Raw genomic sequence first — 19095 nt, 5'->3', positions numbered from 1 at the left:
AGGGAAAACAGTAAGGAGGCTGCATTAACATTTTAAAAATGTATTGATAAACTAGTGCTTTCTTTGTTTTCGGTTTAAGAGATGAAGTCAGCGACACTGACTCATCTCCGCAGTAGAGGATGCGCCTGTATGCACGTTTCATATGGATTACATGATCTGGGAATATTTGTTTTCCATTTGAATTGGCTCATTTGAAAGTAGACATTTCACTCTTTATAGATATATTTTTCATGTCTGTAAGGCAAGTATACACAGAGTTTCACGCTCAAGTTCACGGAGACCGAGACGGCAGAAAGCGCATCCCGTTTGCTTTCGTTTTACAAAAGCGCAATGTTTTGTTGTTATTGTGAATACACACAAATAAACAGAGTCTTCACAGATTCGAAAGATGTATGACGCTTATCTGTATGAGTAAAAATTAGGGCTGTGCGATATGGACAAAAAAAACCTATCGCAATTTCTTTGATCAATTTTGCGATTTCGATTTTAATCACGATTTTGACACACACAGACATGCTTTACAGTCATTAATGCATTCAGTGTGAATTTGAAACATATTTCCAAAAGAAAACCAATTAGAGCTTTATCAAAAAGCTGTAACATGTCTCTAGAACAGACATATGGCAGGAAAAAAAATACAATCCCGTGTCCAAGGATTTGTTTTTTGCCATGCATTGGTCAATAATGCGCTGTCACTTTAATTCAGCGCGTGCAGCACAGCAGAAATAGACTCCGTGCAGAAACGATCGCAGCACTGCTGTAGACGCACCGCTCCTGGAGCGCACTGCCGGACCGTAATCAAGTGCAGTGCGAACGCTCTGATCCGCTAACATGGGCGCGGACAAAATACGCACCGCAGACGGAGTGTGTGAACCTGGCGTTACGTTTGTATGCCCGCCCGGTCTGTTCTGTTCTCGTGCTCCATTTAGGCGCGCTGCATTCTGATTGGTTCGGATAGCATACTGCAGGAGGTCGGGGGCGCGGAAAATCGTGTTATAAAGCGATTTAGAAATCGTGCACGCTCAAATCGCGATTTTGTGACGATTTCGATTAATCGCACAGCCCTAGTAAAAATGACGTTTTAGAGCAAGTAAGCGCTCCGGCGCCTCCATCTGTCCTGCAGTGAGTGCGCTACTGTTCAGCTTCCACACTCCACACAGACACTTGAACAGCGCACATTTCTCTAGGATAACGTTAAAGCAAACAGCCATGTAAAGTTGCTGCTACTAACATATTTCAGATGATAAGCCATATTTGAGGGTCGATGAATGATAGGTGAGCTTTTGGCTGTCCTGCCCGATGTACTGTATTTCCACAAAGACTAGCCGTTAACGATCTGTGGATCTTTAAAAAAAAAAAAAATTCTATGATTAAGCGACTAATAAAATTTTGGTCGACCAAGCCTCTTCTCATCTACTAACGGTTAGCTGACTATTAGGGGGCAGCCCTAAAAAACATTGTATTGTATTGTATTGTACTGATAGCTGTGAAGGTTTATTCTGCACACTGATCAAACACATCGAGGCTTGAGCTTGGAGAAACAGTCCAGACTGAGAGCATATGCTCAAATCCAGCTGTGATCAGTCAGTTAAATATATAAACACACACACATGTACGTAGAAGACGCTTCGCTGCATCAGTCTGTGTCCTGTGTTCTTCAGATATACTCATACACTCATGCAGACTCGTCCGTATCATGCAGGGCACGTCATGATCACTCAGTTCTCCAGATGTGATGTCACTTCCAGGTGGCCGGGAAGGGCCTGACGCTGCTCGACCTGCTGCCCTTTGACCCCAGCAGCTGACCCGAGCGGCTCCTGAGGTCCCGTTCAGCGCTCTCGCTCAGAGCCTGCTCCTCATCGTAGCTGTGATAAACAGACAGATACGTGCAGATCAGATAAAACAACACAACCCTTACATTGCATTACAATCATCAATTTTAATTCTAATTATTTCTAAATACAGTTTAGTAGTATTACAGTGATATTTCTTGATTTATATAAATAAATTTTAATAATAATTGCAATTAGATATGTTTCCCTAATTTGTTCTGTCTGGAATGTTTTCAAACAAAATATATTAATTTTAGCGCATAAACTTTGAGTTTCAGATGAAAAAGACGGTAGCAGAGTGAAAGGTGCACATCTCTTTTCTCATATGTAGACTATTAGGTCTTTGATCTTTTGCTCTTTGAGCTGCAGTTCATTTCACCGAGTGTGTTTATGTCACTTACATTAGTTGTGTTTGTGAGCATATTCAGTCAGCAAAATTCAGTCTTAAATGTCTGAGTGTGAAATATAAGAAAGATGCTAAATATCTTTTTAAGATAAATCTAAATTTGTAAAAAAAATTATATATATATATAACATGATGATGTGTATGTTGATAGTCTTGACACATTTCTAAAGTTGGGTTATGCATGTTTTAGACGTTTTTTAGAACATGCATAATAAGAGTTGATTCCTGTTGTCACTGTGCAGGACTCATCAGTTATCGTACAGAAAGCACTCCTGATCTCTGATGGATGTGTGACGGCTGTGAATACAGCAGGACGGTCACTCACAGCACTTGGTAGTGTCCCAGAGCCTCTTTGGGCAGGCTGCGGTTCCAGCGGCAGTCTGGGATCTCGCCGTTTGGTGTGACGATGTTCAGCGTGTCGTTGATCAGGTTGTACTTCAGGATGCGGTCGTTAGCCGTGCTGGAGGTGAGCGAAGGAGACGCGTTCACCTGAGACACACACACACACACACACACACATGCATGTGCACACACGCATGTGCGCACACACACACACACACACACACACACACACACACACATGTGCGCACACACACACACACACACACACACACACACACACACATGAATGAGTCTGTTTGGGCTCAAACTATTCACCAACACTGAATAGTGAATAAAGCTGAAAGAAAATGAAATATGGGAGGAAAAACCTAACTTAAACAAAAATTAAAAATGTTGCCTTGGTAAGTCACTGAAATTAATAAGTTTAGGTTGAAGTAGTAAAATTACTCAAATTAAAACAGAAATAAAAATTACAAAACCAAAATAAATGAAAAGTGAATATCTAAGACTGAAAGCTAATTCAGACACTGAAGTGCTGAAGTAAGAGTGAAGTGTGTTTTCACCTCGATCAGCCACGGCTTGAGTTTGTCGTCGATGATGATGTCATAACCGTAACACTCGAAGCAGTGCTTGTCGTTATTCATGACGGGCTGCAGTGAACAAGATCAATATAAGAGCAATACATTCAATGCATGACTATTCATCCTGCTCTTACTGTGAATGATTAACCTTTGTCTTCATTAGAATGTCAGAGCACAAGAAAGGGCGTTTCACAGTGTTTCGTAGGTAATTTGTGTGTGCTTCTGTAGTGATATGAGGGTATTTTCCATGCAGTGTGGCTGGGGTTTTCATTGAGATGCTGTGTTGTCGTGATGTTGACGTACAGCCACAGCTTTGAGGGACTGGACGATGATCCAGTGGATCTGATCAAACAGGTGATTGGTGACGTCCCGTCCTCTGGTGCTCTCCAGATACAGGCGCAGGTTACTGACCGTCCACTTCCCACCGTGGACATGATTATAGTCATCCTGCACTCAAACACACACACTAAATGAGCTGCACAGTCCTCTTCAGTGTTGGGGTAACGCATTACAAGTAATGTGAGTTACGTAATCAGATTACTTTTCCCAAGTAACTTGTAAAGTAACGCATTACTTTTTAATTTACAAGAAAATATCGGAGTTACTTTTTCAAATAAGTAACTCCAGTTACTTTGTTTCCATGTATTGACTGACAGCTCTGGTGTTGCCATGGTGACAGAAATCAGGAGTAAGTGCAGAGTGTTGTGTGTGAACATGATCTTACTGTAGTTCTAGACTAAATATGAACATGTGTTTACTGATCTTTATATTAAAAACAAACAATCAAGACCAGCCCAGATTTTAAAAGCAACGCAAAAGTAACGTAATGCATTACGTTCCATAAAAAGTAACTAAGTAACGTAACTAGTTACTTTTTTAGGCAGTAACGCAATATTGTAATGCATTACTTTTAAAAGTAACTTTCCCCAACATTGAAAAATTTTAAAACTTTAAACTTAAAACTATCCCAGCACTCCAGTCTTGCTTACCAATGTCTGAATGTCATTCATCAAAAACAAAACCTCTGAGAAAATGTTCAGATCCTGCAGCATTTGATGAACCACAATCACACAAATACACTATATGGACAAAAGTATTGGGACCCACCTCTGAATGACTGAATTCAGGAGTTTCAATCAGATCCGTTGCCACAAGTGTACAAAATCAAGCAATAGCCATTCAGTCTGAATTTACACTCATTTGTGAAAAACACGGGTTGTTCTGAAGAACTCAGTGAGTTCAAGCTTGGTACTGTGATAGGACACCACCTTTGTGAAATTTCTTCCCTGCTAGATATTGTAAGTGGTGTTATAGTGGTGGTCATTCACTCCCCCACCTACAATCTCTGCCGGCACCACGACTCGAACCCGCGACCTTTGGGTTACAAGTCAGATCCTCTGACCATTAGCCCACAACCGCCCTTGGTGCGTAAAAGTCACCAACGCTCTGCTGATTCCAGAGCCAAAGAGATCCAAACGTCCACTGGCATGAATATCAGCTCAGAAACTGTGCAGCTGGAGCTTCATGAATGGGTTTCCACGGCCGAGCAGCTGCATGAAGCCTCACATCACCACTACAATGCCAACCGTCGAGTGGACAGCAGCTTGACCCCTGGACTCTGGAGCAGCAGAAACCTGTTCTGTGGAGACCAGTGACACAGTCTGATGGGCAAGTCTGGCTTTGGTAGATGCCAGGAGAACGTTGCCTGCCTGAATGTATTGTGTCGACTAAAGAGTTTGCTGGAGTAGGCATAATATGGAGTTGGTTTTCAGGGTTTGGGCTCAACCCCTTACTTCACTATGCTTCCAACTTTGTGGGGAAAGTTTGGGGAAGGCCCTTTTTTCTATTACAGCATGACTGTGCCCCAGTGCACAAAGTAAAGTCCATCTTGGAGGAGATGTGAGGGGATGGGGTCTAGAGGGTAGAGAATAAGTTTAGAGACTTCATCTTCTGTAAGAGGACAGATGGAGTAACTAAGAATATGTAAAACCTGCTGACCACTCTCCAAACTCAGGAGAAAAGATTTGTCAGTGGACACAGAGCGCGTAAGTGTTTTCTGTTTCTGTTGTTTAGAATAAATATCTGCTAGTAGGGAGGATTAATTTGTTTGCTGCTTAATGTATTTAAAATGTCATGCTGATTGTGCATGTTGTTTGCAGTTAGCTGAAATTAGAATATACAAAAATACTTTTTAACACCTGTTAATTTGCGCTGGTTAACGATGTACTCCACGGGCACCGGACTAAACTCAGGGCAGCGGAGAGAAAGTGTCGCGAATCAAAAGACTATGCTGACCTCAGTAGGTATCAGTCAATGCTATCCTTGTTTTCCACCAAGGTTCATGCTGCCAAAACTTCTTTTCATAATGAGATCAACAGCGCATCAGATACAGGCAAACTCTTCAAAGTGTTCGACTCTCTCCTCTCTCCTGCTCCGCCTCCTCCCACTAGCTCTTTAACAGCTGATGATTTTGCTAATTACTTCACAAACAAACTACTTCCACCAGCAGTCAGTTCTCAGCTCCACAGGTCAAACACTCACAGCTGACCATCTTCTCTCCTGCTGGCGTAATGATCAGGTGTACCAATGCTTCTGTCCATATAGTGTAGGTTTATGAAGGCACCGGACTAAACTCAGGGCAGCGGAGAGAAAGTGTCGCGAATCAAAAGACTATGCTGACCTCAGTAGGTATCAGTCAATGCTATCCTTGTTTTCCACCAAGGTTCATGCTGCCAAAACTTCTTTTCATAATGAGATCAACAGCGCATCAGATACAGGCAAACTCTTCAAAGTGTTCGACTCTCTCCTCTCTCCTGCTCCCCCTCCTCCCACTAGCTCTTTAACAGCTGATGATTTTGCTAATTACTTCACAAACAAACTACTTCCACCAGCAGTCAGTTCTCAGTTCCACAGGTCAAACTCTCACAGCTGACCATCTTCTCTCCCGCTGGCATAATGATCAGGTGTCCCAATGCTTCTGTCCATATAGTGTAGGTTTATGAACACTAACTTACGCCGTGCTTCTGGATGGCCACGTTGGTGAGGTGCACGAACATGTTGTCCAGCTCACTGGTGCTCGGCGTGTATTTGACCGTGCAGAAACGGCAAAATCCCAGTTTGTACCTGACAAAACAAAGACCTTTAGTGCAGATCAAGAGATGCAGAGGTGAATCAATTATTCCAAAGAGCTGTGAATTATCATTATTCAGTCCCACCAAGATTTCACTGTTGGTATTTTCCACTTCTTTTTTTTTTTGAATGACACAGACAGCAGCAGGTTTATTATACTGCTGTCACTTTAAGACCTAATGCACACATGTAATATACTGATACACATGCGATTCCTTTACCAGCTGTTTATGTTCACTTAAGACATAAGCACCTGCATTTATGTAAAAACTCAGCAAGACATTTGGACACTACTCTGTGTGTGTGCTGGCTTATTGGGCTTAACTCCTGAAAATAACTCTTGTAATAACTGCAGCTTTTTTCTCATTCATGTACTGCATTATTATGGAGTCAAATGGCAAATTATGCAGGACTGCAAAAAAAATTGACATTTTGTTGATTTTGCATTGTGTTCAGTGATTGCAGAATTACAAAAAAATGATGGCTTGTTATTATCATTATTATCGAAAATATTTTTATTCTATTCATTTATAAAAGTTAAAGAAATCAGTAAAGAAATTCATTACTATTGCAATAATACATTTGTACTATAAATTTAAAGATACTGAAAATCCGGAATCACGAGCTGCTCATGTGAAAATGAACACAGTGCTACGCTTCACTCAGAAACAGACTTTATAATTATATCATGTTAATCAAAGCCTTGGCAGTTTGATAGTCACACTAAACTAGGCCTAGGCCTTTATCATGTTCTCACAATCATGTATCATTAGAATTCATTAAGAAGTATTGCTAACTGGAAAGTAACACACTTTCATATACTCATGGCTAAGATGTTAATAGTGTCCTGCACACAGCCCCGCTAGCTCGTAAAGCGCAGTCAGAAGCAATCCATGAATTAAATAAGCATATCTTAAAACATAATTAAAGCCATTGTGCAATTTCACCATTCAAACAGTCCACTCACTCTACCAAATGAATTGTTTTCCCTCACATTTACGCAATTAATGCACATTCTCTCAGGTCTGAAAATACTGAGATCCATCTAAATGCGTAAGAATCACTTGTCTGCGTGCGGTGATGGAGATACTCACATGTAGCACTTCAGCGGCCTGTAGCTGGTGACCAGCACATAGAGCCGCAGGTCAAACTTCTTCCCTCCGATCAGCAGCGGGTTATCGATGTACAGGGAGATGACGTAGGCCTCCTTCCCGCTGTTGGCCGCCACAAACCTGTCAAAGCACAGCATCTCAGACAGAAGGCCACATCTGATCACAGCGGATCAAAGCTCAGGAGGTCAGCTCACGTGGAGGTGCGGCTGTCGCGAGACCACTTCTTGATCTGAGAGAGCTTGTTGATGAGGAAGATGCCTTTGCCCTGCGCCTTCCCACACGGCTTCATGATCCACGTGCTGGACGGACTCTTGCGAAACTCCTCCACGAACAGGTTATAGTCGGCCGGCAGCATGAACGTCACCGGCACGAAATCTGTCCCGGAGTCAGAGAGTCGGTCACAGCGCATTCAGAGCCTATGGCACACACACAGAAGCAGCAGCGAGCTTTACCCAGGTAGAGGTGTTTCCCGTTCTCGTCCTTCTCCGCTAGAGGACTGGCCTCCTTCTCCAGCTCCTTCCTGTAGCGCTTGATGTTCTTGATCATCAGGTCCTTCCTGGTCAGCTCGTAGTGGTTGGGGAAGTGATTGACCATCTGGTCGTCGGACAGACGGTAGCCGGTGTCCACGCTGAACACGTTACGGATGGTCTGGATGCTCATCCTGTCACATGACGGGAACACATGACTGTCAACACCTCCGTCTGACAGCACTGTGCTGCTGAAGTGTGGCACCAAACCAGTGCTATTATAGCATCACTGAGATACTGTGAGAGTTTTCACTGATATTAAACAACTCCTGCAAACTATAGCTACAAGCAGCAATTATGGGGCCAAGCACAACAGAGGAAATGAGGAGCATGGGTCTATTTCAAAAATGATGATTTTAGTCAAAATGGTTGGAAATCTAAATACAATCACTAGAAATATGATTTAATGGTTTATCAGTTTTGACTAATAGGTGGCGCTGTTATCAGAAGGATGTGGTGTGGTCAGTGTGAGGTGACAATGACACACATGAAGTTTGGCGTCAACACGACAAAGTGTTGCAGAAATACAGCCTTAGATGCAGTTTGGCAGTTTTAAACCCGAAGAATAGAAAGAGGAGAGATTTCATGGACACTGGACAAAGTTCACAAAAGCTGTAAGCATATTTGTACACTTTGCTACATCTTGTGACCACCAGGTGGCGTCTGCTCAAAACTTCATTGTGTGATTTAGAGACTTGTGCTGAAAGTTTCAGTATTTTACTACAAATTTCAAATTGGCCGACAAATGAAAATTGAGTACTGTTCGATTGGTCAGATTTGTTGATGCACTATATGCGTAGATGGTTTGATCTCTTGAAAATCTTTTAATCAGCACAATCTGAATATGATCAGAGCCAATTTTGGTGAAAATAGTTCTGAACTGTCTCCATTTTGATACAAACGCATTTTCTTTTAATGTTATTCTCTCGTTTACCCCTACCTTATTTCTCCAACATCTAAGGGACATATCAAGCTGATATGGTTTTCAGAAAAATATCATGACATCATAGAGTGCAGTCAATGTGTCGTGAGGAATCAGAATCAAAATCAGAGAAAAAAACATTTTATTTCTAACCCTTACGGTTCAAAAGTTCTTAGCGTAAACATGAGTGAAAATTTGAGCTGTTGGTGGCGCTAGAGGGTTTGAGTTAGAGACTCCAAACTTGCTATTCTGCTCAAAACTTCATTGTGTGATTTAGAGACTTGTGCTGAAAGTTTCAGTATTTTACTACAAATTTCAAATTGGCCGACAAATGAAAATTGAGTACTGTTCGATTGGTCAGATTTGTTGATGCACTATATGCGTAGATGGTTTGATCTCTTGAAAATCTTTTAATCAGCACAATCTGAATATGATCAGAGCCAATTTTGGTGAAAATAGTTCTGAACTGTCTCCATTTTGATACAAACGCATTTTCTTTTAATGTTATTCTCTCGTTTACCCCTACCTTATTTCTCCAACATCTAAGGGACATATCAAGCTGATATGGTTTTCAGAAAAATATCATGACATCATAGAGTGCAGTCAATGTGTCATGGAATCAGAATCAAAATCAGAGAAAAAAACATTTTATTTCTAACCCTTACGGTTCAAAAGTTCTTAGCGTAAACATGAGTGAAAATTTGAGCTGTTGGTGGCGCTAGAGGGTTTGAGTTAGAGACTCCAAACTTGCTATGATTAATGTTGAGACTGTCCTCGATCTGTGTGCCAAATTTCATAACTTTCCCACAAACGCTTCTATGGACTGCCATAGACTCCAAGAGCAGAAGAAGAAGAACCTTCAGTGTTTGGCCCCTAAATATTAGCATATAAAAAACTATAATAATATCTCTATGGTACTAAAACAACACTGGTTTGTATTCATTTTTATATCATTTGAATTATTTTAGTACTTCAACTTAAAATTAAGACATCGAATAAAAAAAAACCTTCAACATATTTTATTCCAGCTAGTTTCTCAGGCAACATTTCACATTTCTGTTTTATTTTAGTTAATGTTTATTTTATTTCCAGCAATGAATATGAGTTTTATGGTTTACTTTTAGTTAAAGGGACAGTCCACACAAATATGACGATTCTGCGGACCACAAAAGAAGACATTCTGAAGAATGCTGTTAATCAGTTTAACTCTCATACTATTTTCTCCACACTATGCGAGTCAGTGGCTGCCGTCATCTCTTTGGTTAACAACATTCTTCAGAATGTCTTGTTTTGTGTTCAGCAGAAACTCATACAGGTTTGGAACAGCTTGAGAGTGAGAGAACTGCCCCTTTAACTCTAATAACCCTGGTCTGAGCAGCACAGCGGTCATACGACTCATACTACACACTGCTGCAGTATACAGTATGCTTGTGAAGATCAGCTGTAATACAGCACACTGTAATGTTATGATAATATCAGTGCACTTCCGTCAGCGTTATATCATCACTAGTTATCAGTGTCAGTGTGAACGGATGAAATGAAGTCTTGCCAGTAGAAGTTCCAGTCGTCGCTGTCTGTCACCTGGATCCATCCTCTCTTCTCAAAGTTATTGATCAGCACTGATTTCTCGATGTCCGTCACCCACTTCACCTTCCCAGCCATCACACACACACACACACACACACACGCTCCTGAAAGACACACAACACATATCACGAACTGTATCTGGTGTTTCTTCAAGAGGACAATATCTCCTCTGTCTCACACTGATGTAAAACAGGGATCGTCAGCCTATAGCACGCGTGCCAGCATTGCAATAATCCAAAGGAATAATCACTGGCACACAAGCAATTGGGAAAAATGCATACTGACGTGCATCTTGAGCTATTAATACTATTAAAGTGTGAGAATTAACCTCTTATTCAAAGTATAATTTAAACATTAAAATAAACAAACGTTTAGGATTTTGAAAGTTTAAAAAACTATCTATGAAAAAAGGCTTCATAGATATTTAAGATTATGCATTATTTGTATGATAATCAAATGCAGACTTTAATCTGAACATTTAAAAATGATTATGTACTGCACAAATACAGCATGCATTAAAAAAAAAAAAAAGGTTTGGTACCGTGGGTTTTGGGTATTTGCACAGTGCTTAACCAGAAAAATTTTAAATGGCACATCATGCCCGGGCCGGCTCTAGGCTAAGCCCACCCAATCAGAATCTAGGTGAAGACAGCACTACTCCTGGTTTTATGATTTGTGCACTGATTAAAAGCAATGCGAGGTGGGCTCTGTGTTGAGAAGCTTGAGGAAGGGCTGTAGAATGCCCTGACCAATCACAAAATAAAATTTAAAAAATTTTTAAAAGGGTAAAAAATAAAATCTACTGTATCTATCCATCGTCTATATCTGTCTATCTATATCTACCATAGACTGTATAAAAACATGGGACGTAGTGTCCGTGACGTCACCCGTAGGGTTCCGAAGATACTATATAGACCAAAATAATTTTTTGAACCAGGCTGTAAACATGTTTTTTTCTGCTGTAAAGTTGGGCATTTTAACATGGGGAGTCTATGGGACTGACTCCCTTTTGCAGCCAGCCTCTAGCGGCCAGTTGATGAATTACAGTTTAAGTCACTTCCGTGTTGGCTTCACGAGAGAGAGCGGGAGGTTGCCGCCTGGTTTATACCCCTCCTGACTGATTTTCAAACAGTCCTATAACAAGCGTCTCAGGAACATTTCTGTGAGTTTGATGTCCACTGAATTCTCTTATGCACGCAGGGTAAAATATTTCACATACAAACACTTTTGCTGTTACTACAGTTTGCTTTTATATAATATTTTAAATACTTAGTTTATTATTACTTGTGTTTGCATTCAATCCAGGTTACTTTGAAAATGTAACAGGTTACAGATTACAAGTTACTGTATTTAAAATGTAATAAGCAGTGTAACTATTTCGATTTCTTTATTAAAGTAATATAACTAATTACATTCCATTACTTTTCTACATTTCTAATGTTGTCACCGTGCAGGGTTAACCTTACAGCAGAGCTCAGACTTTCACAATCCTTCATCAGCTGAATTAAGATCACCACAGAATCACCTCTTTTTACTTCGAGATCATTCTGAGGTTAAATACAGATATAAAATCATAACGAGACATAGTTTAACAGCTATGACGCTCTTTTTGGAATCAAATCTTTGCGTAGCTATGACGGGAAACAGACATTTAACTGTTAATCTTACGAAATAAAGCATACACATAAACTCAAATAGAAAATAAAACGGTTATGGAATAAGCACATGTCCTGAAACATTGCGGTCTCATATCTTACAGCAGTCAATGCAGCTTATGAAAGAAATCAATTAAATCGTTATGTTAACATTGTCATAAGTGACTGTAACTGATTATTTTGTAGATAGTTCCTCCGCAACACTGCTGCTAATACAGTAGAGTCAGATTCATGCGTGTTTAGAGGAATATTTCTGTGTCAAAGTGATAAAAACACTGATTCGCACCGAATCCAGCCACTGCTCGAGTGTGTTTGAACGGACTATAGAGCACACAATCCTCGAAGCACGCCAGTATCATCGTCTTCAGAAGACAAACACATGAATGAAAGAAAGACTGAACATCTGTACTCACAGTCACAGCTTCATCCTGAACGCTGCTTCATTTATTCACAAGATCCGACAGCATCACAACAACAACAACAGCGGCCGCCGCCCATAGCAACGCGCTCCACTTCCGCCGCGTCATTCTTCTTCTTCTTCTTCTTGGGTTTAATAACGGTTGGCGCACAACTTCCACCTGCTGGTTAGGAGTGTGGGCTAAGCTCGCAAAACCCCTTTCCTAATACCTCCGTATATTCTTTTATCTAAATCAGTCATTTCCAGATATAGCATTAAAACAGCAATGCTGAACTCAAACGCGCCGCTGCCCTTAGACCCTTAGAAAAGAGCAGGTGACACTCAAGACAATTATGATATTAACAATAAATTTTTCAAAAGGTTGATGTGTATTTTTCTTATGTTTTTACATTTAGTGATATATTCACACGTTATAGAAACGGAAATGATGGTGTATAAAATAGATTTTAAGATAAAAAATAGACGATAAAGAATGAACTTGACGGAGCTCAAACTCAAAACACACTGCAGCAACAAACAGGAAGTGACGTCTTCCAAATCATAAAATTCTCCATCATTTATTAATGTAATTTACCAAAAACATTATTAAAATCTAAAGTAAAAAAAGATTTTTCAAATTTGCAAATAAAGATTATTGGAGTATTTTGTTACAAGAAAATACTATTTCAGTTTCTGCTTCAAAATGTCATGTTTTTTTGTGTAATTATTTGTGAAATTTTCTAGCAATTTCTGAGTGAAATTTGTTTCAACGCTTTATTTGTCAGTGTATACTATTATTGGATCTAATAGATCTAAGCTAACATGAACAGTTGTATTTTTATTAACTAAAATCTAACAGTTTTACTTAATGCATTAACTAATATTAACTAATGGGACCTTATTGTAAAGTATTACCAACAAATCATATTCAATTTGTATATTTCATGGTACAGAGATAGCATGTCTAGAATACAGAAACAATTGTTTTATGCTAAAAATTGCTTTTAACATTCAAATCATAAAATTCACCATCGATGATCTTTTCCTCTGATAGTCCAGTGGAATGCAACCTGATCTCCTTGAGGACGAAAACCCAGAAATTAATGATATAGGTGAAGATGCACATTTACTAAATAGTAACTAAAAATTATTTTTGTGAGTGACACAGTATTTGCTTTTTTTCTTGCTTACTAGTTTCCATTTAAGCATGTTATATTTCCAAATAGGTGAAACCAGAATGGAGAGACGTTGTGATGACTAACCTGCAGCCTGTCCCTTCCCATCCTTCATGGGTTTCCAGGAGATTTGACAAAACAACAAATCATCCCTCCTATGCTATGCTGAATCTAAATGCAACGGAGGACCTTCTGTGAACAGAGAGAGCACAGATCCCATGTGTTCCTATGCAACTCCAATGGACTCTAATGGCTTGTCTATGCCTGATATGGAAGGCCCGAGTGTGTTTGAACGGACTATAGAGCACACAATCCTCGAAGCACGCCAGTATCATCGTCTTCAGAAGACAAACACATGAATGAAAGAAAGACTGAACATCTGTACTCACAGTCACAGCTTCATCCTGAACGCTGCTTCATTTATTCACAAGATCCGACAGCATCACAACAACAACAACAGCGGCCGCCGCCCATAGCAACGCGCTCCACTTCCGCCGCGTCATTCTTCTTCTTCTTCTTCTTGGGTTTAATAACGGTTGGCGCACAACTTCCACCTGCTGGTTAGGAGTGTGGGCTAAGCTCGCAAAACCCCTTTCCTAATACCTCCGTATATTCTTTTATCTAAATCAGTCATTTCCAGATATAGCATTAAAACAGCAATGCTGAACTCAAACGCGCCGCTGCCCTTAGACCCTTAGAAAAGAGCAGGTGACACTCAAGACAATTATGATATTAACAATAAATTTTTCAAAAGGTTGATGTGTATTTTTCTTATGTTTTTACATTTAGTGATATATTCACACGTTATAGAAACGGAAATGATGGTGTATAAAATAGATTTTAAGATAAAAAATAGACGATAAAGAATGAACTTGACGGAGCTCAAACTCAAAACACACTGCAGCAACAAACAGGAAGTGACGTCTTCCAAATCATAAAATTCTCCATCATTTATTAATGTAATTTACCAAAAACATTATTAAAATCTAAAGTAAAAAAAGATTTTTCAAATTTGCAAATAAAGATTATTGGAGTATTTTGTTACAAGAAAATACTATTTCAGTTTCTGCTTCAAAATGTCATGTTTTTTTGTGTAATTATTTGTGAAATTTTCTAGCAATTTCTGAGTGAAATTTGTTTCAACGCTTTATTTGTCAGTGTATACTATTATTGGATCTAATAGATCTAAGCTAACATGAACAGTTGTATTTTTATTAACTAAAATCTAACGGTTTTACTTAATGCATTAACTAATATTAACTAATGGGACCTTATTGTAAAGTATTACCAACAAATCATATTCAATTTGTATATTTCATGGTACAGAGATAGCATGTCTAGAATACAGAAACAATTGTTTTATGCTAAAAATTGCTTTTAACATTCAAATCATAAAATTCACCATCGATGATCTTTTCCTCTGATAGTCCAGTGGAATGCAACCTGATCTCCTTGAGGACGAAAACCCAGAAATTAATGATATAGGTGAAGATGCACATTTACTAAATAGTAACTAAAAATTATTTTTGTGAGTGACACAGTATTTGCTTTTTTTCTTGCTTACTAGTTTCCATTTAAGCATGTTATATTTCCAAATAGGTGAAACCAGAATGGAGAGACGTTGTGATGACTAACCTGCAGCCTGTCCCTTCCCATCCTTCATGGGTTTCCAGGAGATTTGACAAAACAACAAATCATCCCTCCTATGCTATGCTGAATCTAAATGCAACGGAGGACCTTCTGTGAACAGAGAGAGCACAGATCCCATGTGTTCCTATGCAACTCCAATGGACTCTAATGGCTTGTCTATGCCTGATATGGAAGGCCATTTAACACAAGGTGATGAAGGTAACGACATTTCCACAATGTTTACACGTAAACTTGTCTTTCCTTTGCATCTGAGGAGAGTCTGACTGTTTGAAAGAAAAGCACGGCGTGAAAGAGGACCGATTGAGAAAAGCGTTCTCTCAACCCAGCACTCTCCTCTTGCATCAAAATCTTCATAACAGGGAGAGGCTTCACCACTGTACACTGTGCGGTAAACGATTTAGTCAGGTGTCTAGTCTCAAAAGACTCCGTAGCATCCACAGAGGAGAAACATCATTCAGATGCATGCAGTTCGCAGGTCAAAGTAACCTCAAAACACATATGAGGATCCACACACGTGAGAAGCCTTTTGTTTGCGATCGATGTGGACGGATGTACATTTTGGTGAAACACCAATGACCGTTCTGCCCATTCTCACATTGGTACCTATCATTCATTTAAACATGAAATTACATGGATTTTAACACTACTGTGCTCTTGTGGCTGTCTTTTATCAAGTGTAATAATGGTTTCTTTTTCTGGTGGTCAACATCAACTCCTTCCTATAAACCACCTGTTTCCATTCTGAAATGGACACTTTTGATTCAAATCAAGTCATTTTTTTTCTGTTTTACTGAGAAATACATCAGATTTCTGAAGTAAACTGAGTTGCGGTCAGCATTTCATGTTGACTAACTTTTCTTAGCTATGTTACAATGTACAGTGATATTAGCCTTTAACCATTTTGATTATCTCAAATATTATCTCTACATAATTTTGATTATCTACATTAGAACTGTATCCTTAAGCATTAGTAAAGTTATACCCATGTGTTCTTTTATGTTCAGCAAAACAATAATGCACGACCCATAAAGCAATATTAAAAGTTATATTTAATATAATCGTCATACGTGTTAAAATGTATAAAAAGAAAAACAGATCAATCTATAAATCACAAGAAACTGCCTCTTTTCATAAAGCCAGTCATTTTGATGCGTATAGTATGACATGGTATAGTATGATGTGTGCAGACTTTTGATTTTTATGATTTAAAATTGTGAAAAGTGTAAGTTATAATACCATCACCATTTGTCTGTTTAAAAAAAATCAATCTTAGGCTTACGATGCTTTCGGGAAACGCAGCCCAGGTCAAATCAGATCCCAAACTGATTATCTTAGTTATATATATTAAATAATCAAGTATTAATAAACTTTTATTAATCAATACAGGAATCAACTGCAAAAGGCAAAAGTCAAACCACAGACTCAGTGTTGATCATTTCAAAAATGCTTGGCAGGCGTGATAGAATATAAGTGTGAAGGCAACTAGTATAAAAAGGTTAGAAGCATAACACATGGAAAAGCAGAAAGGCTCCCGCACGAACCCAAAAACTGATAGATGGATCAAAAGGGCATCCACTGTCGGCTGTGGCATTAGTGGAGGGAGTGGAAGTCATCGTTATTTTTGTCGTAGCTGTAGTTGTAGCTGCTGTTGCTGTAGTCATGCTGTTTGTTGTAGAAGTGGTAGACATGGAGGTGTTGGGTGTGGTAGTAACAGCAGATGTTATTGATTTTAAGCATATGCCAACATTGCCAGCTCCGTCTACAGCAACCAGTTCCATTGCTTCAGAACAACAAGAGGCGCTGTAGAATGCAAGAGTGACGTTTACACCGTCTGCCCCGATTATGGTTGTAGTGTTGAGGCTTCCAAGGCCCTGACGCAGAATCAAAGACATGATACCGGTCCCATTTCCATCAGTAAGGTTGGCTGAGAGCTCCCATGACGACAGGCTACAGTTGCCTGAGCAGTTAGCATTTACGCTAACAATCTCACAGACTGGAGAGGTGAAGTCTGTAATCTTGTGGGGGGGGGAATGATTTCAGATATTAAAATATTACATAACATAAAAAAATATATAGTATGTCAAAGATAACCAGGTCAAATATATTTACACTGGCATTTAAAAGTCTGGGGATAGTATTTTTTTTTTTTTTATAAAGATAATATATGATATATAGATATAAATGTTTTAACTGTCGCTTTTAATCAATTGAATGTGTCCTTGCTGAATAAAAGTAATAATATATTTTTATTTATTTTAATCTTCTTGACCCCCAACTGTCAGGAATAAATAGTACATTTAAATTGTGAATTTTATATATACAGGTGCATCTCAATAAATTAGAATGTCGTGGAAAAGTTCATTTATTTCAGTAATTCAACTTAAATTGCGAAACTCTTGTATTAAATAAATTCAATGCACACAGACTGAAGTAGTTTAAGTCTTTGGTTCTTTTAATTGTGATGATTTTGGCTCACATTTAACAAAAACCAATAAAATAAAACCAATAAAAAAAACATTTTTAGTGAATTGTTGGCCTTCTGGAAAATATGTTCATTTACTGTACATGTACTCAATACTTAGTAGGGGCTCCTTTTGCTTTAATTACCGCCTCAATTCGGCGTGGCATGGAGGGGATCAGTTTGTGGCACTGCTGAGGTGGTATGGAAGCCCAGGTTTCTTTGACAGTGGCCTTCAGCTCATCTACATTTTTTGGTCTCTTGTTTCTCATTTTCCTCTTGACAATACCCCATAGATTCTCTATGGGGTTCAGGTCTGGTGAGTTTGCTGGCCAGTCAAGCACACCAACACCATGGTCATTTAACCAACTTTTGATGCTTTTGGCAGTGTGGGCAGGTGCCAAATCCTGCTGGAAAATGAAATCAGCATCTTCAAAAAGCTGGTCAGCAGAAGGAAGCATGAAGTGCTCCAAAACTTCTTGGTAAACGGGTGCAGTGACGTTGGTTTTCAAAAAACACAATGGACCAACACCAGCAGATGACATTGCACCCCAAATCATCACAGACTGTGGAAACTTAACACTGGACTTCAAGCAACTTGGGCTATGAGCTTCTCCACCCTTCCTCCAGACTCTAGGACCTTGATATAATTCTATTTTGTATTTTATTAATATTATTTTTTATTTTATTTTAAAATTGTAATACTAATTATACATTTTATAGTGTTTTTATGCATTTTTATATTCCAAAATAATAACTAAAGGCAGTAACAATTTGAACAATATTTTGGAAACAATTTACAATAAGGTTTCATTAGTTAACATGAACTAAGAATGAATAATAATTCTACAGCATTTATTAATCTTAGTTAATATTAATTTCAACATTTACTAATGCAATATTAAAATCAAAAGTTGCGTTTGTTAACACTAGTTTATGCACGGTTAACTAACATGAACTAACAATGAACTACAGTATTTGTATTAACTAATGTAAACAAAGATTAATAATAAATACTGTAATAAATTTTCATGTTAGTTAACACATTAAATGACACCTTATTGTAAAATGTTACCAATGTTTTTTATTTGTGAACTGATGTTCAGCTGTTCTTTTTAATAGTCAACTTATTTTCGGGTCATCGCATAAAAGCTCTGTAAACACTGCCACAGACACGAAGATATATCTCTCATTTCATCAGCTGCATGCTCATAAAAACTGACGCAGTCATCACGTTTTCAGACCATTTCAAGTTTTATTTTGACGTGACACAAAGTAGTGGTATCTAAGTGTTGTGCGATATATTGCCCCAGAAATAATTG

The 19095-nt window shown here is 38.8% G+C and overlaps 1 protein-coding gene across 3 annotated transcripts; it reads right to left on the bottom strand.

Annotated features, from left to right (window-relative positions):
• Window positions 1-1414: 1414 nt before the first annotated feature.
• ttll1 (tubulin tyrosine ligase-like family, member 1) lies at window positions 1415-14070 on the bottom strand. 3 transcript variants are annotated; one of them, XM_016535196.1, is made up of 10 exons: window positions 14055-14070; window positions 10401-10542; window positions 7855-8063; window positions 7597-7777; window positions 7385-7522; window positions 6176-6284; window positions 3465-3608; window positions 3144-3230; window positions 2564-2727; window positions 1415-1865 (listed from the first exon to the last, which is right to left on the bottom strand). In XM_016535196.1, exons 2-10 carry the CDS (start codon window positions 10511-10513, stop codon window positions 1739-1741), a joined length of 1272 nt encoding a protein of 423 aa, XP_016390682.1. In that variant the 5' UTR covers window positions 10514-10542; window positions 14055-14070; the 3' UTR covers window positions 1415-1738. The 3 variants fall into 3 exon arrangements, with proteins under 3 accessions (XP_016390682.1, XP_016390681.1, XP_016390683.1); XM_016535195.1 differs by lacking the exon at window positions 14055-14070 and adding an exon at window positions 12507-12642; XM_016535197.1 differs by lacking the exons at window positions 3465-3608; window positions 14055-14070 and adding an exon at window positions 12507-12643.
• Between the last annotated feature and the right edge of the window lie 5025 nt (window positions 14071-19095).

The sequence above is a fragment of the Sinocyclocheilus rhinocerous genome, unplaced genomic scaffold (genome assembly GCF_001515625.1).
Source record: "Sinocyclocheilus rhinocerous isolate Xijiao unplaced genomic scaffold, SAMN03320098_v1.1 scaffold2561, whole genome shotgun sequence".
NCBI classification, from domain to species: domain Eukaryota; kingdom Metazoa; phylum Chordata; class Actinopteri; order Cypriniformes; family Cyprinidae; genus Sinocyclocheilus; species Sinocyclocheilus rhinocerous.
Note: the sequence above shows the minus strand (reverse complement) of the source record. Positions and strands in the feature narration are given on the sequence as shown.

Coding starts and splice junctions, on each gene's coding strand:
- ttll1 (XM_016535196.1), bottom strand. CDS start 10,513: ATGGCTGGGAAGGTGAAGTGGGTGACGGACATCGAGAAATCAGTGCTG. Junction 2,728..3,143: donor TCAAGCCGTGGCTGATCGAG/GTGAAAACACAC, acceptor TGTGTGTCTCAG/GTGAACGCGTCTCCTTCGCT. Junction 1,866..2,563: donor CTGGGACACTACCAAGTGCT/GTGAGTGACCGT, acceptor TGTTTATCACAG/CTACGATGAGGAGCAGGCTC.